Genomic DNA, 22086 nt, shown 5'->3' on the forward strand with positions numbered 1-22086 from the left:
TGTCACTCACTGAGCTCCAGGATACAAATGGCGCTTGGGCATTCACTCAATCAGAAACTGAGCTCCTGGTCATTGTTGATTCCTTCTCTGAGGCATATGGAAAAATGGGCCTTCCATTAAACAATTGGAAAACTAAAGCCTCTTCCAACTATCTCCCACAGCACAACACCTCCCCCAATTGATTAAGATCCATGACGAGATCCTGGATTATCTTGGGTACTCCTCTCTAGAAAGACAGTCATGGTTGACGATATTCATCATCACCTAACACTCAGCTTTCAGCCAACTAAGGAAAAGAGTATGAGGATCAGGATCACCAATTCAAGGTCATGGTTTACCAGGCAGCAGTGATCCCTGCGCTCCTATATGCGTCAAGAGACTTGGACAATCTAAAGCAGACGCCACAAAGCACTGGAAAATACCACAGGCGGGATTCTGTGATCCTGAGGCGAAGTGTCGACGCCATCGGAAATGCCGTCGCATTTCTCGATGCCGTCAACACGGTCTCAGGATCAGCAATTCTGGCCCCTACAGGGGGCCGGCATGGCACTGGAGTGGTTCACGCCGCTCCAGCTGCTGGTCCCGGCATGAACTGGGCGCCGCGGGATTCACGCATGCGCACTGGCACTGATACTAACGCGCACATGCGCAGTGGCTTCGTTCAATGCGCCGGCTCCGACGCAACATGGCACACGTCTATGAGAATCACATGCCGGCATCGGGGCGGCGTGGGCTGATTCACGCCGGTCGCAGGGATTCTCCGGCCCAGCCCCGGGCTGAGAGAATCCCGCCCTACCAATGGTGCCGAAACAAGATCCTCCAAATCCATTGGCAAGAAAGGATCCAACAGCAGTATCATCTCCTAAATATCCAACATAGAGTACTGATCATTCAAAACCAGCTCCACTGGAAATAACTTGAAATTCCTATCCCTGACACCACGTTCCCAAAACTACCCCGTTCAGAACCCGTGTCAAGAGGCTCTCTTCCCAGGAAGACAATGGAAATGCTTTAGGGATGTCAGCAAAGCATCCCTGAAAAGGTCAAATGTCTCTATTGACTCGTGGCTTCTGATCAATAAAAATGGCTTATTAGCCATCTCAGAACCTATTGAACTGAAGTGGAAGCAAGTCATCCTCGATTCCCAGAGACTTCCTAAGAAGGAGAAGAGGAGATCATCATGAGAACATACAAATATGTTAGGAGCAGGAGTAGACCATTTGGCCCCTCGAGCCTGCTCCACCATTCAGGAGAATCATGGCTGATCTGATTGTAACCTCAACTTCACAGTCCCACCTACCCCAATAACCTTTCACCCCCTTGATTATCAAGAATCTATCTAGTTCTGCCTTAAAAATGGTTAAAGACACTGCTTCCACTGTCTTTTGAGGAAGAGAGTTCCAAAGATTCACCATTCACCAGCCTCTCAGAGAAAATATTTCTCCTCATTTCTGTCCTAAAAGAATGACCTCTTGTTTTTAAACAGTGACCCCAGACCTAGATTCTCCCACAAGGGAAAACATCTTTTCCACATCCACCTTGTCAAGACCACTCAGGATCTTATATATTTCAATCAAGTTGCCTCTTACTCTTATAAACTCCAGCAGATATAATCCAAGTCTGTCCAACCATTCCTTATAAGAAAACTGGATTCCAAGTGTTAGTCTAGTAAACCGTTTCTGAACTAATCCCACTGCAGTTACATTCTTCCTTAAAGGAGACCAATACTGTGCACAGTACTCCCGATGTTGTCACACCAATTCCCTGTATAACTATAGTATAACCTCTCTACTTTTGTATTCAATTTCCCTTGCAATAAACAATGATATTCTATTTGCTTTCCTAATTACTTTCTATTCCTGCATAATAACCTTTTGTGATTCATGCCCTGGGATACCCAGATCCCTCTGCATGTCAGTGCTCTGAAATCTCTCACCACTTAGATATGCTTATTTTTCATTCTTCATGCCAAAATGGACATGTTCCCACATTATACTCCATTCACTTAACATATCTATATCCCTTTGTAGCCTCCATTTATCTTCTTCACAGCTTACATTCCATCCTATCTTGGTATTATCAGCAAATTTAACAACCATAACTTGGTCCCTTCATCCAAATAATTTATATTAAAAGCGTAAAATGTCCTAGAACTGATCCCTGTGGCACATCACTCATTACATGTTGTCAACTAGAAAATTACCCGTTTATGCCTACTCTCTTTAGCTGGACGATAAGCTATCCATGCCAATATGTTACCCTCTACGCCACGAGCTTTTATTTTATGCAATAATCTTTGATTTGGCACCTTATCAAATCTAAGTTCAGTACATGTCCTGCCTAGCCCTTATCCATCGCACATATTACTTCCTCAAAGAACTCCAATAAATTAGTTAAACATGATTTCCCTTGCACAAACATGCTATTTCCACCTGATTACCTCGAATATAATCTGAGTGCTCTGCTTTAATGTTTTTAATAATAGATTCTAACATTTTTCCTATGACAGATGGGGTGTAATGTTTGACTTGTTGTCTCCCAGCCTTTTCAAATAAAGGAGTTAAATTAGCTATCTTCCAATCTAATGGAACCTTCCCCTAATCTAGTGAATTTTGGAAAATTAAAACCAACACATGAACTATCTTACTAGCCACATCTTTTAATACCCTAGGATGAAGTCCATCAAGACCTGGGGACTTGCCAGGCCACAGTTCCAAAGTGTTCTAAGTATCACTCTCCTAGTGATTGTGATTTTCTTGAGTTCCTCCTTCTCTTCCAACTCCTGATTTACTCCCACAATAAAGGCCCCTCTAAATGTGACACATTTTAACATTCCTGCATTTGCAAATTTTAACAAAATGAGTCAATGGAGTAAAAGGTGGCAGAAAGCATGAATTTGTTGTGATAAGAAGGTCCTGAGGACTCACATCCTTCCAAAAATGAAGGTATGCAATCTTCCCTCAACTACTAGATAATTCATCACACTGCTGAACCTGGGTTCTTTGCTGTGTACATGATAGCTGCTTCATTTGTCAACAACGACAGTGACAAAATCTCAAAAGTAGTTTTATGGATTTGCTCCAAAATGTCTGAGATAAAATATGGTGCCAATTAAAGGAATAATAATGAACTCATACAGAATTCTGCAACTGAAAAATCAAATCAAAACTTGAGACATTCACTCAAGGTCAGGTTTGGTGTGCAATGAAGTTAACCAAAGGAATTTTTAAACAAATTCCGGCTTGGGTCACTGTCTGTGCGGAGTCTGCACATCCTCCCCGTGTGTGCGTGGGTTTCCTCCGGGTGCTCCGGTTTCCTCCCACAGTCCAAAGATGTGCAGGTTAGGTGGATTGGCCATGATAAATTGCCCTTAGTGTCCAAAATTGCCCTTAGTGTTGGGTGGGGTTACTGGGTTATGGGGATAGGGTGGAGGTGTTGACCTTGGGTAGGGGGGTAGAGTGCTCTTTCCAGGAGCCGGTGCAGACTCGATGAGCAGAATGGCCTCCTTCTGCACTGTAAATTTTATGTCAAAAAATGATCAGCAGTAATGAAACTGAATCATGCAGAAGGCATCTTTCTTCGAGGGTATAGGTTTACAATCTATTGCAAAAAATACCCCAGTGGAGAAGGGGGGGGGGGGGGGGGGGGGGGGGGGGGGGGGGGGCAGTGAGCACACAGGATGAACGGGGATAGACGAAGCATGAACTGAAGCAGCGGATGTTCTTCAATACAGTGAACTAAAAGGCATGATAAAGGAGCAATGAATGAGCAGGCTCAGTGAACAGGCTATGACTGAGGTGTGCCAATAATTAATAAATAAACCCATGAACAAAAGGAATAATTCAAACAGAGTCATCACAGAAGTAGCTTTGTTTTAAATATTGACCCCCTGGGTTAACAAAGGGGTGCTAAAATTAGTGTAATACCAAGGTTTCAAAACAACTTCGAATGACCTCTCTTCCCTCCCACCCCCACCCCCGACCCCCTCCCCACTGGAAAGGTTATTGGGCAAGAATAGGATCAACCTCAAAAGCAATCAATCCGGAATCAAATTGCCTGCCAACAGTGACACATGAAGTTGGTCATGTGGGTGAATGATATCTGAGAAATCATTGATCGGGAATATATATCGCTTTCAGGAAAGAAAAAGTGAGTTGAGAGTAGAAAAATTTAAATGAATAGCTCAGAAGTTTCTTAATATGCCATCATTCCTTGACTAAGTTCCTGAAGTTGAACTTAATTATTCTTTTGATGCTCTTTGGCTTCTTGAACTACTCAGTAACTAGTTAATTAACATGGTGTCTTTCACTACAATAGGTCAGAGGCAGTGGGCTAGAAATTTGATTACGCTGCCTGTGCCAACATAGATTGAAGTGGGACCACATAATTTCTGTCTACCCATCTCAATTGCATGATTACTAAAGCCGTCTCGGTCTCCAAGCTACCTGTAACCTGCGCACACAAGGGTACCACAGGAGTGTACTTTACCAGTCAGAGTGCTGCTTTTAAAGGTTCACTCACTATCAAAGGGAGGCTGCACCCCTGCAATCATGTCTGATGGAAAATGAGTATGCAAGATCGGAAATATGTCTCAGCAGGCATTGGACAGCAATCCCTGCTTTAAGTGATGACAGACTGGAGACTTCGACCACCAAGCTGTACTGCATAAAGGAGGCAATGTTTCCCCGGGTATGAAAAAATTAATCAAACAATAGCCTAAAGAGGGATTAGGAGCATGTCACCTGGAACATGAATGGATTCTGGTGCTACAGGTGTGGAATCAATGCAGTAAAAAGAAAAATGACCTCACATGAGTGGTCAAGATGAGTGCACCATCGCACCAACAACCTCTCTACACAATGCACCATTATTGATCCAGCAGCACTCAAGGCTAACATGCTCATGTTCTACCTCACCCATATACATTTACTAATGTTGAAAGCCTCACGCCCACTCTCTCGGTCTCCATGCAACACCAGCAATTGAGCTATGGTAGATACGTTGCCCAAGCACAGTGCCACAAAATCATTGACACTCCGTCTTCTCTTTTGTAAAATATTGCCAATCAGATCAGGGAGCTGAGGATGGTTCCATGACTTAATCCCCTGCCCCACCTTGGAGGAGATGGTGTAGAACATCATGGGGCATGAGGCAACACAGCCCATGGCATTTGGCAGAGCAGGGGTTGCTCAGGATGATGGTGACAAAATTATCACCAAAGCCTAGAGAAACTGCAGCACCCATAACTGTTGCAGCCTTTAGTGGCCAGATCACCTACTGCTCTGTTCTTCCAATCAGCGCCATGAGAATGCAACAATGTTCTCTGGCAATTCCAGAAACGCACAAAAACAGACACGAAAACACTCCTGAGTACTTCTAGATACTTTGCAATAGAAAATTACCGTACCATAACCAGGTGCCTGGTCCTTTAAAAACACTACAGCAGGGCCCATCGTACAACAGCATGCTAGTTTTTTCTCAGGTAAATAATTAACATGTTGCCTGGACTTTCATTATCCAAATTGAGGATCCCGGCATCACATAGCTGGTTGGGCCATTTGATCATAGAATCCCTACAGTGCAGAAGGAGGTCATTCGGCCCATCCAGTCTGCACTGACCCTCTGAAGAGCACCTTACCGAAGCCCACTCCCCCCCCCTCCCCCTATCGCCATAACCCCACCCAACCTGATGTCAGGATAGAGCTGATTCAAAACCTTCCTTTTTTTAAAAATAATTTTTATTCAAGTTTTTTAATAACAATAACAACTTTTCTCCCCGCACTTTAAAACAAACAAGGTGTGTTCCCACGCCAAAACAAAACAAGAAAAGAACTCTCCCCCACAAAATAAATAATAACAAATAGCAATACAAGAAAGAAAATAACATAACAAACCCACCGCCGCAAAAACACCCCCCCCCAACCATCACCAAACCACCCCTCCCCCACCCCACCCCACCCCCGGTTGCTGCAGAGACCGACCACTCTCTACCCCTTCGCCAGGAAATCAAGAAAGGGCTGCCACCGCCGAAAGAACCCCTGTACCGATCCCCTCAGGGCAAATTTCATCCTCTCCAACTTGATGAACCCAGCCATGTCGTTGACCCAGGTCTCCGAACTCGGGGGCCGCGTATCCCTCCAGTGTGACAGAATCCTGCGCCGGGCTACTAGAGACGCAACAATCCTTCCTGATGCACGCAGGGCACACATTTTGTGTACACTCATATCCTTGCAGGACGCCACGCAGGAAGCAACTGGCAGCATGTGGGGCACATGGAGTGGCACAAGACCTCCATAGCTTCACTATAGGTGCTGCCACATGAGTCAACTTGTCGCCCGGTGGGTTCAGTTAATGTGCAAAACAAATATATGAGGAAAATTGCAGCATCAATAATGAGTAATTAAATAACTGTGGGGAAAACTGCCACAGGATAGCGTTCTTTCATTGGAAGCACTTAGCATGCATATAATTACCATATCTTAGCACAGTTTAATTTCTTTTGACTTTCCATCTTTGTGGTAAGCAGCTGTTGTAACCCAGCTGATCAAGCCATTTCTCGAGGGTCCTAAAACCTTCTGATTAAGAATGATTTATCTGGGTGAAATGTCCCATGTATTTGCGCCTGGTGACTTGCATATTCAGGCCTTAAACCAATTACCAGTGGTAAGAAAAATTGAGCAGACTAGGGCACACATAATTGACCCATGTCTGAATTTCCTTAATCTTTTATGTCCATTCTTGCACTGGAATTCTTCTTGGATCATTATAATGACTTGCAGTCACCAGCTCAGATAACGGCACTGCACGTACCTAGGAAGCTAATGTAGGTCAATAGGCTATACATATACACATGAATATCTTGCAATTATATTGGTTCAATGCTGGTGCAAAATTAAGCTCAGAAGTCTAATCCTAGCACTTTTTTTGTGATTTTTGAGAGGATTTTGTGTTATTTATTCTGACTGAAACCTACCTGTTCTTCATTTTGTTTGTTTCCATGTACTTTTACAGCTTAAATCATATGTCTTATGTTTTTCAAGTATGGAACAATCTGACTAGACTGTACGCATAACAATACTTTTCACTGTACCCTGGTACACGTGACAATAAATCTAAATCATAGAAAGGTTACAGCACAGGAGGCCATTCGGCACATCCTGTCCATGCGGAGCCAGCAGGCAGGGTTTTACCCCCATACCTGTAGTACAGGAGCCTTTCCATATTACCTCTAATATCAACTATTATACAATCAGTGGTGACTTGTTAAAAAAAAAAGAGTCCAGTGGGGGTGGTGGAAAAATTTACAGGTTTGTGAAAAGTTTAAATTTACAGTTTGGTGAAAATTTACAAATTCAGCTGGTCGGGGCCTTGATCCTCCGCTGAGCGCCTCGGTCCCAGTGGTAATGCAGGCGCCGACTTGGTCGCCTGTGATTCCGGGAGCGTCTTATCCTCATCTTCATCCCCGGGTCGAACCAGTGGGAGTAATGATGGGGCTGTAGTGAGGTGGGCTGGGGGGAGGATGGGTTGCGCTGTGGCATTCGGAGGGGGGGGGGGGGGGGGGGGTGTAGGGTGGTGGGCCGTGGGTGGGGTTCCAGCTGGTGCCAGGTCCCTGAGGAAGACTGTTTCCTTGCGCCCGTCGGGGTGTGCCACGTAGACGTACTGCGGGTTCGGGTGCAGTAGTTGTATCCTTTCGACGAACACGTCCGGCTTGTGGATCCGCACGTGTTTGCAGAACATGCCAGCCATGTTGAGAGCGAAACCCCGGAGGTGGACTTCCTGGGGAAGGCAAGGAGACGTTCTTGGGGGGTTTCATTATTTGCGGTGCAGAGGAGCGAGTGGATGGAGTGGAGTGCGTCGGGGAGGACCTCCTGCCAGCGGGAGACCAGGAGATGTTTAGACCGCATGGCCAGCAGGACGGCCTTCCAAATCGTCCCGTTCTCCCTCTCCACCTGCCCGTTTCCCCGGGGGTTGTAGCTGGTTGTCCTGCAATGCCCTTGCTAAGCAGAAACTGACGCAGCTCATCACTCATAAAGGAGGATCCCCGGTCGCTGTGGACGTGAGCGGGGAAACCGAACAGGGCGAAGATGCTGTTGAGTGCTTTAATAACCGTGGCAGACGTCATATCGGGGCATGGGATGGCGAAGGGGAATCGGAAGTATTATCGACCATGTTCAGGTAGTATGTGTTTCGGTCGGTGGAGGGGAGGGGCCCTTTGAAGTCCATGATGAGGCGTTCAAAGGGGTGGAGGCCTTCACCAGGTGCGCTCGGTCTGGCCGGTAGAAGTACGGTTTGTACTTCGCACAGACCTGGCAGTCTCTGGTGACAGTCCTGACCTCTGCAATGGAGTAGGGCAGGTTGCGGGCCTTGATGAAATGGAAGAACCGGGTGACCCCCGGGTGGCAGAGGTCATAGTGGAGAGCCCGGAGTCGGTCCACTTGTGCGCTGGCACATGTACCTCGGGTTAGGGTGTCAGGGGGCTCGTTGAGCTTCTTGGGGCGATACAAAATCCTCCACCTTAAGATTTTATCATTTTTGATCTTGCCTCGCTGCGTATTGTTAAACATGAAGGCAACCAACCGTTGGTCAGTGAGGAGAGTGAATCTCCTGCCAGCCAGGTAATGCCTCCAATGCCGCACAGCTTCCACGATGGCTTGGGCCTCCTTTTCGACAGAGGAGTGCCGGATTTCAGAGGCATGGAGGGTGCGGGAAAAGAATGCCACGGGTCTGCCTGCCTGGTTGAGGGTGGCGGCCAGAGCAACGTCCTATGCATCACTCTCGACCTGAAAGGGGAGGGTCTCGTCGACCGCGTGCATCGTGGCCTTGGCAATGTTTGCCTTAATTTTTTTAAAATTTAGATTAGCCAATTATTTTTTCCAATTAAGGGGCAATTTAGTGTGGCAAATCCACCTACTCTGCATATTTTTGGGTTGTGGGGGCGAAACCCACGCAGACACGGGGAGAACGTGCAAACTCCACACGGACAGTGACCCAGAGCCGGGATCGAACCTGGGACCTCAGCATGTTTGCCTTAATGCGGTTGAGGGCCTGGCAGGCCTCAGCCGTCAGGGGGAAAACGGTGGAGTGGATGAGTGGACGGGCCTTGTCCGCATAGTTAGAGACCCACTGGGCATAATAGGAGAAAAACCCCAGGCATCGTTTCAGGGCCTTGGGGTAGTGGGGGAGGGGGAGTTCCATGAGGGGGCGCATGCGGTCAGGGTCGGGTCCTAGGACTCTATTTTCCACAACATAGCCAAGGATGGCTAAGCGGTTGGTGCGGAACTCGCATTTCTCCTTATTGTACGTGAGGTTAAGGAGTTTGGCGGTGTGGAGAAATTTGAGAAGGTTAACATTATGGTCCTGCTGGTCGTGGCCGCAGATGGTAACGTTATCTAGGTACGGGAAGATGGCCCGCAGCCCCTACCAGTCAACCATTCAGTCCATCTCACGTTGGAAGACCGAGACCCCGTTAGTGATGCCGAAAGGAACCCTAGGAAATGATAAAGGCGGCCGTCTGCTTCGAACGCAGTGTATTGGCGTTCCGCCTTGCAGATGGGGAGCTGGAGGTAGGCAGATTTCAGGTCCACTGTGGAAAACACCCGGTACTGCGCAATCTGATTGACCATATCAGATATGCGTGGGAGAGGGTACGCATCGAGCTGTGTGTACCGATTGGTGGTCTGACTGTAGTCAATGACCATCCTGTGTTTCTCCCCAGTCTTTACTACTACCATTTGAGCTCTCCAGGGGCTGTTGCTGGCCTCAATGATGCCTTACCGCAGCAGCCGCTGGACCTCCGACCTGATGAAGGTCCTGTCCTGGGCACTGTACCGTCTGCTCCTGGTGGCAATGGGTTTGCAATCCGGGGTGAGGTTTGCAAACAGGGAAGGTGGGTCGACCTTAAGGGTCATGAGGCCGTACACGTGAGGGGTGGTAGGGGTCTGCCGAATTTTAGATTTAGGCTTTGGAGGTTGCACTGGAAGTCCAGGCCGAGTAACGGGGCAGCGCAGAGGTCGGGGAGGACATAGACCCGAAAGTTGCTGAACTCCACGCCCTGGACGGTGAGGGTGAGCATTACCCCCGGATTTCCATGGAATGGGATCCGGAGGCCAGGGAGATTTTCTGGGAAACGGGGTGTACCGCAAGGGAGCAGCGCCTTACCGTAGGAGGGGCGGATAAAGCTTTCCGTGCTCCCGGAGTCAAGAAGGCAGGAGGTCTTGTGCCCATTGACTTTCACTGTCATTGTCGCGGTTGCGAGGTTGTGCAGCCGGGACTGGTTGAGCGTGATGGAGGCGAGCTGCGGCAGGTGTTGGGAGGCTCCGGGCTGGTAGGCAGCAGTGGCAGGCGATGAATGGCCAGACGATGTCCCCAACGAGCAGGGGTCCTGAGGTGCCGTCCAAAATGGCGCCGAAAATTGCGGCGCCCACGGCAGGCGGCGTTCAAGATGGCGCCGCCCACGGGCCGCACGTGGTCTGCTGGTAGGAAAATGGCATCACCCACGGGTTGCACATGGGGGGTGCAGGAACACTGGGCCTAGATACAGCAGCGATCGACCGGGCCTGGCACACAGCAGCAAAATGTCCCTTCTTCCCACAGGTCTTGCAGATTGCACTCCACGCCGGGCAGCGCTGCCAGGCGTGTTTGGTCTGCCCGCAGAAATAGCATTTGGGCCCCCCGGGGTTGGTTGGCTGCCGCATGGCACAGGCTTGGGGTGGGCTGGGAGTGGCAGCTGGTGGGGCCCACGATGTCCATGAGGGCGACATGGGGTCGGGGGGCGTACGACTGTATGTTACGGGGGGCCACCATTAATGAGTTCACGAGCTGCCTGGTCGGCGCGAGGTCAAGCGTACCCCCTTCTAATAGGCGCTGGCGGATGTGCGCCGACCCCATGCCCGTAACAAAATTAAGAGTTCTGTATGTTCGACAGCCGAAACTGCCCGGCAATCGCAGTTCCACGCCAGGATGTGCAGGACACGCCAGAAATTGTCTAATGACTCACCAGGGAGTTGCTGCCTCATGGACAGGAGGTGCCTGGCGTAGAGCTTGTTGATCAGCCGGATATAGTGTCCTTTCAGAAGCTCCATAGCTTCAGCGTAAGTAGGCGCATCCTGGATAAGGGGAAAAATCTCGGAGCTCACCCGTGAGTACAGGATCTGGAGCTTCTGTACATCCGAGGGTTGTTTGGTCGATGATCCGAGGTAGTTTTCGAAGCAAGCTAGTGGTCGAAGGCCGACGTGGCGTTGGCTGCTTGAGGGTGCAGCTGTAGACGATCAGGCTTGATGCGTAGTTCCATCGCTGTAATATCTCTGCTTAATAAATTTATGCACTATCAATTACGATAGTAGAGAGTAATCGAGGCTTTATTAAGCAGAGATGTGTGGCCTCCTGCAGCTGCTACCAGAATGGGAGCAGCTCGGTGTGCACACGCATTTATTTTCAGACTACTGGGCGGAGCCAGCAGGCAGGGTTTTACCCCTGTACCTGCAGTACAGGAGCCTTACCGTATTACCTCTAATATCAACTATTATACAATCAGTGGTGACTACCACAGGGGTGAAACCCACGCAGACACGAGGAGAATGTGTAAACTCCATACGGACAGGCCAGGATTCCAACCTGGGTCCTCAGCACCGTAGGCTGCTGAGTGTCATGTGCCGCCTCCTGATCGCATGTTCTTGAATATACATGAGAGATCATTTTAATATTTTAGGGTAGAAAATAGGATGAATTATTGCATTTTCCTTGTGTCCTGATTTGTTTATGCTGATTTCTGCTTGCTTATATTGCATCATATGTTAATGTGAATGGCAGTAAATTGATACTGGCAAAATGGTTGCATCGATGGGCAAAGTTTTAGCTCTAACTTTTGAATTATGCTTCCCAGGAAATTGGAATTAAGAGTGAGCTACTTTCTTTTTTACCCAAGTGTGATTGTGAAGAGATGTTCATTAATTTTTCCAATTTTAAAATATGTGTCATGGAGGCACTCAATCACACTGGCAAAGTAGTTTGCCCGAGTTACATTGTTCACATGTGCAGCAAGCAGTGACTGCTGTCAGGCTGCTCAGTCATGGAGGTTATTACACCTTGGTTCTTCACCTGACATCCACACAAGTGAACTTTAACTCTTCCCGTCCTCAACACAAACCAGGAAATGGAAGTTAGGATTTTTGTTCTGGTGTGTTTCATTGACATTTTCCATTGACAGCTGCTATTGACAGTTGAATTTGACAATTCTGTTGACATTTCCAATGAGCTTGACAGTAATGAGTTTGTGCACTCTTAGTACACATTGGGCTGCAACTTCCGGTGGCATGGCAATTGAGAGTCGAATTGCTACTATGCTTGGAAGTTCGTATCCTGAAGCCCTGGCAATCCATCTCACCCAACCTTCCAACTCAAGTGGACAGGGTCTGGACATTGTAGCACATCTTCGGGACCCAGCATTGAGGGCTGTTGATTCACCAGTAAGTAATTCAAGCCCCCTTTTTACCTTCTAGCTATGGTAAGTTTAAAGGTCTATGTCAAGGCGGGGAGAAAGAAAGTAAGTAAGGTACGTGGGTACCTGGGGGGGGTTTTGGCGGATGCTTGCATGGCCGGGGTCCCCGGGGAACAGAAGAGATCCCATGGGGGTGGAGAGTTTGAACTTGCCATGTAAACCTTAACTGGCAACATCTGTGGAGGGGAGGGGGGTCCCGAGCATATCTTTGGGGGACCAACCCCAAATACAACACCCTTGCGCTCAGAAGCTATGGCCAATGAATTACCTCCCCAAAAGGACACCTGACCTCCACCACGGGGTCCCGAAGCCAGATCCAAAAGGTTCCTCGACAAAGATGCATCCTGCCTATCCAAGCAAAATCACAAATTTCAAAGCTGCTCTTACCAGGCCAACCTGCACACTTGGGTTCAAACGCCATGACTACTAAAATCCCACTTCAATGGATGCAGCATAGTGACACAGTGGTTATCACCGCTGCCTCACAGCTTCAGGGACCTGGGTTCAATTCCGGCCTCGGATAACTGTCTGTGTGGAGTTTGCACTTTTTCCCGTGTCTGTGTGGGTTTCATCTGGGTGTTCGGATGTCCTCCCACAGTCCAAAGATGTGCAGGTTAGGCGGATTGGCCATGCTAAATTGCCACTTAGTGCCCAAAAGATTAGGTTGGGTTACTGGGTTTACGGGGATAGGGTGGAGGTGTGGGCTTAAGTAGGGTTCTCTTTCCAAGGGCTAGTGCAGACTTGAAGGGCCAAATGGCCTCCTTCTGCACTGTAAATTCTATGATTCTATAAACAGCTAACTCCTTCTTTGCAGTGCACAGACACAGAACATCGGCCCCCAAATCGGAAGTGCTGAGTCCTGGGGTGGAACTTTACATTTCCAGGGCAGTTTTGCTATTTTCGCCTAATGGAGAGATTCTCCACCATAAGAAAATCTAGATGGCCTTAATTTCTCCATTTACCTGAGTTTCTGCCAAAATGCTTCTATTTTGCATTAAAAATCCTGGAGGCGGTTAGAGTATGAGCTTTCGACAGCAGCTGAGCAATGTAAAAAGTCATTTTCTATAACCAGTCACCTACCCTTTCTACGGGTTCCAACAAACACCCTATATTTATACGCGCCTGGCAAGTCAAGATTTGTGAAAGTCCTTCATACAGTCAATTCTTTTTGAAGTGTTTTTATGTTATCAATGATTATAGCATAGCTAGGATTGCATCCGCCTACTGTAATTACGGCAACTTATTTATGCAAATCTTTCATGTCACAAGAGGTGACATGTTACAAGGGGCAATTAGCTCCACCCTATATGGCAAATAAAACTTTTTGTTGAATATACAATATAATAAATTTAAATTTGGAAACGACACAAAAGGAAAACCAAAATACTACTTCTGTACGACACCAAATTGACGCAAATGACATTGGGTCATTCTGCATTTGAATGAGTGAAACCTCTCCCGAAACACTGACAAGTCTCTTAATGTGTTATTTTTAAAAATACCTATTAAATATTTTGGACAAAGTTTGGATACATTTGATTATAATCTCACAAGTGTGATGCTTTACAGGGTATTAGTTTGTTGGCACACACCCAATATTTAAAAAAACACAATTATGACTGACAAAAAACATTTTGCAGAGTCTAAATAAGATGCAAGCGATTGGAAAAATTCTGAATTTGGTATGATTTGTCTACTGAGCACCTAACAGTAGAGATATAGTGGGTTAAATTTTTCCACAGTTACTAAGTCCTACCATGAGGGCCCAAAGTAGGAGCCAATGCTGCTTCAGCGGTGGCTAAACCGAGGGAGGCTTATTCCTCATGGTGGGTAGTTAAATAGCCGCTGCCGTGGCAGTCCATCCCCGAGAGCTGCTAGCCTAATCAAAGTACCAGCATCAGCAGCACTACCTATAGAGTGGTGATCGGGGAAGGGTGGTGGGGTGTGTGTCATGATGCACATTTGGCACTTTTGCAGAATGGCTATTGTTACTGGGACCCATTCATGGGCCCTGGAGTTTTCAAATACAGAGGGCCCCTTCACTCTGGCTGGGAGGCAGTTTGATTTCACCGGTTGGTCTCCCGCCGCAGCAGCGTAACCCCGATCTGGACAAAATGTCTGTGGAGGTGGGAGTTGACCCTTAATTGACACAAGAAAGGTTGAATTGGACTCCCATCAATTGGCCCATCTGCCACCCTTCCCACTGCTGCCAAAAAGACATGGTGGTGGGAAGACGTCGGGCACAGCTTCCTAACACCTTCTCGTGCCATTTTACCAGCCTGGTATGCTGAGAGGTGGGGTGACAAATGCAGAGACCAGGGAAGTAGACAAAAAAAATAATTTAATTATAATGAGAGACTTATATTCCCACATATTGCTGGAAGAAGAACAGCTCAAATTGTAAAGACAATTAATTTTCAGAGTCTATTTTGTACATTTTTCAAGAACAATATGTTTCAGATCTTTGCAAGAGAACAGGCTATACCGGATTAGTAATGAGCAAAGAACATGAATGAATTAACAATCTGACTGTAGGAAAGCACCTTCCAGATATTAACCATGCGACTCAATTTGGTATCATGTTTAAGAGGGAGAAGGAAGAGTCATGAACGAAGGTTTTAAATTTAAGGAAGGCAAACTTTCATAAGTTAGTAAGAAGTCTTACAGCACCAGGTTAAAGTCCAACAGGTTTGTTTCGAATCACTAGCTTTCGGAGCACCGCTCCTTCCTCAGGTGAATGAAGAGGTGGGTTCCAGAAACATATATATAGACAAAGTCAAAGATGCAAGACGCTACTTTGAATGCGAGTCTTTGCAGGTAATTAAGTTTACAGATCCAAACGGAGCAACTGGGGAGAGGGAAAATCACCGGTTAAAGAGGTGTGAATTGTCTCAAGCCGTTCTACAAGGCGGCCTTCAGGATGTGCGACAATGCAGAATCGCCGAGCAGAAACTTATAGCCAAGTACCGCACTCATGAGTACAGCCTCAATCGGGACCTTGGATTCATGTTGCATTACATTCACACACACACACACCCCCCCCCCGACCATCTGGTCTCGGCTTGCAAAATCCTACCAACTGTCCTAGCTGGAGACAATTCACACCACCCTAATCCTCACCCCTCTATGCAATCTCCACCCCATCCTCACTCACCTGTGATCAAATCCATTACCAGACCATGAAGCAAAAATGCAAATTGTTGGCTTTTATCTTAAGGGGGCTGGAATTCAAAAGTGAGGAAGTGATGCTTCGGTAATATTGATTAGTCCCCATCTGGAGCATAATGTTCAGTTTTGGTCCTAAACCTCGGGAAATATTGGCTTTGGCGGGTTTACAATGCAGATTTACCAGAATGATACTAGGACATGAAGGGTTAAACGTAACTAGTATTCCTTTGACCTGAAAAAATAAAATTATGTTTGACAAAATCCACTTCTTTGACATGGTAACAGATATGGTGGAGGGTGTAATGCACTAAACATGGTATGCGCAGACTTTCAGAAAGTCTTTGAAAGGCACTACTTGGGGAAAATTGTAATGTATGGAATCAGATGGAAGGGCAGAAAATACACTTAAAAAGCCTGTTTGAGGGGAAGTTATAGGCAGTTTCTCAGTAACATTGAACTGGGCAGCAATGCCCCTCCCCCCCTCCCCCCGGGTTCTGTTCTGTAATTATCTATATTCACTGTGCCTATCAATCATTTGGATAAAGAGCTAGAGGGAGTGATGTCCAATTTACTGATGATGCTAAAATATGTAGCAGTAAGTAATTCTGAGGATGAAAAGGAGTTGCAAAAAGATATCAATAAGCAAATCAAAAACAATGTCAGTAAATGCGAGAATACACATTTTGGTAAAACAAAAGAAAAATTAGGTAATACAAAAGAGCAGAGGGATTTGGGGTTTCAGTTTCACATAACATTAAAAACAGAACCAAAAATGGATAAGGTTAATGAAGTATGTTCATGTAGACTAGAGTGTAAACACCAGCACAGGCTGGTTGCGCCGAATGACATGTTTCTACACTGTAACTCCTTTGTAATTTTATTGATTTCAATAGAAATGAAAATCAGGCTGGCACCCAATCCACAATACCAGTTTTATGCTGGTGCAGAAAACTGAAAATTTCCCCCACTCTGTTTCCCTGCCTGGAATTTCCAATCCTACAAATTCTAAGATTCTCATCAGTGGAAGTTAAAACTTATAATTTTTTTTAAAAATTAAAAGCGGGATACAGATAGGATATTTACAGTGACAATTTGAAGATCAACCAATTAGTAAAATCATGATGGAATATTGCTTTAAACCAATACCAATGAATTGCTTCAAGTAGGATAGCTCCCTTATTGAAAAAATAAAGAAATAAATATTAATCAGTCCTGGCTAAATGTAAACAATAATAAGCTTTATTTTTATTGATGACAGCACAAACTTTATTTGGGCAACTGCGACCCTGGCCAGGATTTTATGTGGAGGCGGTGGCCCCAATCACCAGCTATAAAGTAGGGACAAGCCTACCTCCACCTGTCCTGCAAACAATGACTGAAATTTACATTGTTTATGTAATTAGTTGCCTCAAGTCGTGGACTAGCCACTGTGAAGCAGAATGTTCTTCTTCCAAGAACTGCTGGCCTTCAGTCCAAGCTGAAGCCACTAGGTGCAGTGGTCACTGCTGGGGTTGCAGCAGGCCCAGTACCAGCGACATCAAGGTGGCCTGTAATAAAGGTCAGTAGGGTTAGGAATCACTGGAGCCAATCAGGCAGACCTGTGTGATTGGGAATGTCAATCAATCAGAGAGGCCCTTTCCACATGGGACCCTTGTGGGCCATGGGAGTGCTAATCAGGAGGGAACCCCCTTCAGCCTGCAGGAAGGCCAACAGATTTTACTGGAAGGTGCCACCTGCCAGTGGTAGAATGCCAGTGGTGGTGGAAATAGGCCCATAAGTGGCGATTAATTAGCCTCGATTGACCCAAGGGCTGGAAGTCCACCTACCACGTCGCTGGGAAAACACCAACAGAGATGGGAAAGCAGTGGGCACAGCAACCAGTCCTATTCAACTCTATTTCTTGCCCTGTCTCCTCCCAATCCAATCCTGGGGGACGGAGCAGGTGGTATAAAACTCCAGCTTCTGTTATCTATGGAGCCCCAATATTCTGCTTAGATACATCATAAAGGATCGGATCAATTAAATGGTAAAGATTATTATGTTAATAGCAAGTACTTTAGTGTTTGATTAGAGAAAGTGATGAGCCAAGTAGCCAATCTCAAGCTAATTTGAGGGTGGCATGGTATAGTACCACATGGATTGAAACACTCAGACCATCAAATGTCTGTTAAAAACAAAGGGTTCTCTTTTGTAGTGGAATGCATTTAAAAAGGCAAGCTATTTTTCTTCCACAATAATCTTGATCTTCGGGCAGTACGGTAGCACAGTGGTTAGCACAATTGCTTCACAGTTTCAGGGTCCAAGGTTCAATTCACGGCTTGGGTCATTATCTGTGCGGAGTCTGCACATTCTCCCCATGTCTGCGTTGGTTTCTTCCGGGTGCTCCGGTTTCCTCCCACAATCCAAAGATGAGCAGGTTAGGTGGATTGGCCATGATAAATTGCTCTTAGTGTCCAAACAAGGTTAGGTGGGGTTACTTTGTTATGGGGATAGGTGAAGGCATTGGCTTAAGTGGGGTGCTCTTTCCAAGGGCCGGTGCAGACCCGATGGGCCGAATAACCTTCTTCTGCACTGTAAATTCTATGATTCTAAAAGGGGGCTCTGGGTTTTCTGCCACACCTCACCGTTGTCAAACAGTACAAAAACAGAATGATGAAGTTGTTACACTGCTCAGCACAAACTGGCTACAACGAATACAGAATCAGCACAAGATCATAAAAAAATAGGATCAGGTGTAAACCATGTGACCCATTGAGCCTGCTCCGCCAGCCAATGTAATCATGGCTGATCTTGGGCATTAACTCCACTTTCTGGCTCGCTCCCACATCCCTTGATTCCAAGAGACCAAGGATTTGTCCAAACCAGCCCAAACTGCATTCAATAATGGAGTACCCACAATCCTATGTATGCAATTTACTTAAAGCAGCAACCACAAGAACGAACAAATAGCTATGGGTAGAAAAATTGGAGGGGTCCCCAGATAGAGGGCAACTTTCAAAAAAGGTCAATCAGCAACAAAGACTTCAGCGAAGAGGCAACAAAAGATTTTAGAAGATGCAATAAAGATCTCAAGAAAGAGGCAACGGAAGATCCCAGAGAAGACAATGAAGACCTAAAGGAGGGCAACGAAAGACCCCTGAAGGAGGGCAACGAAAGACCCCTGAAGGAGGGCAACGAAAGACCCCTGAAGGAGGGCAACGAAAGACCCCTGAAGGAGGGCAACGAAAGACCCCTGAAGGAGGGCGATGAGAGAGTTGTAGAATGGAAATAGGTCAACACTTTATCAGAGACAGCCCTGACCAACAGTGAAGCAAAAAGGGTTTTGCCGAAGTTAAGACAAGTTGAAATGAATGTTTGCAAAATGTAGATATCCAGTAAGAACATGATGGATTTCCCTTCAGATTTTTGTATGTCCACAGCGATCTCCTCTCATTCTTTTAAACTCTTTTAAAATGCCATGGTGCACATGCTTTTCTTTGGTGTTGCATGGCTCCCTCTTAAAAACAAGTGTTGAGTTGAGTACAGGGTTTGCATGGGACAGCTAAATGTTAAACTAGTCATTTAGGTAATTTGGATATTCTAGCATGCGCTTCGCTATGTCATCAAATTGTATGACGTGGAGATGCCGGCGTTGAACTGGGGTGAGCACAGTAAGAAGTCTTACAAAACCAGGTTATATTGGAACCTCAAACAAACCATTGTTTGCAACAAATTACCCAGCCTTCAGAACAGCGACCACGGCACCACACAACCCTGCCATGGCAAACTCTGCATGACGTGCCAGATCATCGACATGGCTACCACCATTACACCACCCACCAGGTACGCGGTACATACTCGTGCGACTCAACCAACGTTGTCTACCTCATATGTTGCAGGAAAGATGTCCCAAAGCGCGGTACATTGGCGAGACCATGCAGACACTGCAGCAACGAATGAACGGACATCGCGCGACAATCACCAAACAGGAATGTTCCCTTCCAGTCAGGGAACACTTCAGCAGTCAAAGGCATTCAGCCTCTGATCTCCGGGTAAGCATTCTCCGAGGCGGCCTTCAGGACGCACGACAACACAGAATCGCTGAGCAAAAAAACTTATAGCCAAGTTCCGCACACATGAGTACAGCCTCAACCAGGACCTGGGATTCACGTTGCATTACATTCATCCCCCACCATCTGGCCTGGGCTTGCAACATCCTACCAACTGTCCTGGCTTGAGACAATTCACACCTCTTTAACCTGGGGTTACCCCTGTCTCTGGATCTGTAAAGACTCAATTACCTGCAAATGCTCGCATTCTAAGCATTGTCTGACATCTCTAAATTTGTCTATATATATGTTTCTGGAACATACCTCTTCATTCACCTGGGGAAGGAGCAGTGCTCCGAAAGCTAGTGTTGTAAGACTTCTTACTGATGTTGTAAGACTTCTTACTGTGATCAAATTGTATGACTCCTTTTATCAATTTTCCTCCCCTACGATCTTCAGGCTTGACATTATTTCATCACTGATTTACATTTTCTTCTCTTTTGCTATTTTAAACTTGGAAATTGCCTTCTCCGTGGATATTGGTTCTGTACCTGGGTTTGTCAATAAAATATGCTCACACCATTAAACTGGATTTTAAGGTACACAACTTATCACCCCCATGCACTTGTTGCCTTAAAGGGTTTGATTTTAACACAACCCATCAATTTGCTTTATAAAACATACCTCTGTTTGCCCTGTTTTATAGCTCTTTAAGCAAAACTGGATACATTGAAAAAAATACTCGACAGGAACAGTTTTTTCGGGTATAACATATTACTCAAACTTCTCATTGGGGTGATGCATCTCCCTTCTAAGGCTTGTAAAAGTTAGTTTGTAAAGGGTAACAGTACCAAATGTTAAAGACATTACCCACTGAGGTCTTTCAACTGCTTCAAATGTTCATCTTTGATTTGCTCTGTTTTAACATTACAAATTAATTAAGGTTTCCTCTGGCACTTCCATCATATTCTAGCGACCAGGAGGCAGATATGTTCGTATGTGGTCTTGTGTGATGACAAGTGACCTGAGTGATGGTCAGTTTAACACAGGTACATTGCATTCGTAGGCAGTTGTGTACGATATACATTTATTTATCAAGAAAGGAAACTCTGTAGGAGAGCTTTAGGACCCAGAGGTAATCGTTCAGTCGAAGAGAAGACTTTTTAAAGGAGACAAGCTGTCGCATGTAACCTCCTGGAGAGAAAGAGGTGGGAGAGGGGGAGAAAAATCCTCCTTCGGAACAAATAGCAAGCGGCGCCGCCGAAATCACAATTTAGAAATCCGAACCACCAGGAAACATGGGTCATCATCGTCCCTTTCAGTTTACCATCAGTTAACAGGGGCTGGATGCAGACCGCGTCCAATCCCGTGCAGCCAAAGATAAAGGCAATTCATCGCACATATATTCCGACCGGCCCGAATTCAACGGAATGTGCTTACCTTCCTGCGCTGCATTTCCAAGTTTCGTCCTGTTCCCAAGCCCAATCCATTCTCCGGGTTGCCTGCGTGGAATGGTTCGTGGCGACATCCAGAGAGCAGAGGGGCGATATCAATCCATCTGGTAGCTGAGGTGGAGGTTGCAATGAGAATGCATGGCTGGTGCCGGGGGCGGCGGCGGCGGCGGCGGCAGCTGGGGGGGGGGGGGACACAGGACGGCACACACTGTGTGTGTGCAGCTGTCAAAGCGGCTGATCAGAGAGGGGGGCGGGCGCGCGCACACGGGGACCTCTCTCTGTCTCACGCTCCAGCCTGCACGCTGCTAATTATGCAGCCCAGCGCAGCTGTTTGCTACAGAATGACACTGCCAGGTAGGCACCCAAATCTCGACACTGTCCAACTGAGAGGATGGAAATCACCTCAAAGCTCGGAAACACCTGGTCGGGAAGAATTTAGAGCACCCCCCAAAATAAACTCCCCCCCCCCCCCAGAGTTGAAGAATAGCCAAGCTGAAATTAAAAGTGATCTTTTTTAAAAGTCCTTTAAAAATGTACTAGGACTGCAAGGACGTTAATCGTTGCAAAAGATCTGACACTGACAAGGCTTTTTTTCCCGACCTGACCTCTGAACTTTGTGATGGTGAGCATTTAAAGGGATTCTGTTGCCTAATGTTATTAAAATGATCTTGCAAACAGGTTGTGCACTCCGCTCCTGCCGTGTAGCATTGCTGTCACATTTCCTGTGCTGGTTGGCTGGCACGGGTATTTTGAACACATTGTCAAAAATTAAGCAATGGAAGAACTGAAAATGCTGGCAGCACGCGTGGGGTGCAGAGGTGACGGTAATTGGGTGTGGACCCTTTGTCAAGAAGAAATCACAGAGCCTGAAAAAGATTTAACATTAAACAGGAATGGGGTAAGATAATTCAGAGAGGAGCACTATGTTCAGTTCTGCGCA

At 46.4% G+C, this 22086-nt stretch overlaps 1 protein-coding gene across 1 annotated transcript in view; it reads right to left on the bottom strand.

Moving 5' to 3' along the window:
- LOC119964697 (phosphodiesterase 4D interacting protein) overlaps positions 1 to 21314 on the bottom strand; it is a 695800-nt gene extending 674486 nt beyond the window's left edge. The window contains exon 1 of the mRNA XM_038794557.1: positions 21133 to 21314. Within this exon, the coding sequence (XP_038650485.1) occupies positions 21133 to 21182 (50 nt within the window). The 5' untranslated portion in view covers positions 21183 to 21314. The remainder of the gene's footprint in view (positions 1 to 21132) is intronic.
- Between the last annotated feature and the right edge of the window lie 772 nt (positions 21315 to 22086).

Source organism: Scyliorhinus canicula, chromosome 4 (assembly GCF_902713615.1).
Source record: "Scyliorhinus canicula chromosome 4, sScyCan1.1, whole genome shotgun sequence".
In the NCBI taxonomy this organism is placed as follows: Eukaryota; Metazoa; Chordata; class Chondrichthyes; order Carcharhiniformes; family Scyliorhinidae; genus Scyliorhinus; species Scyliorhinus canicula.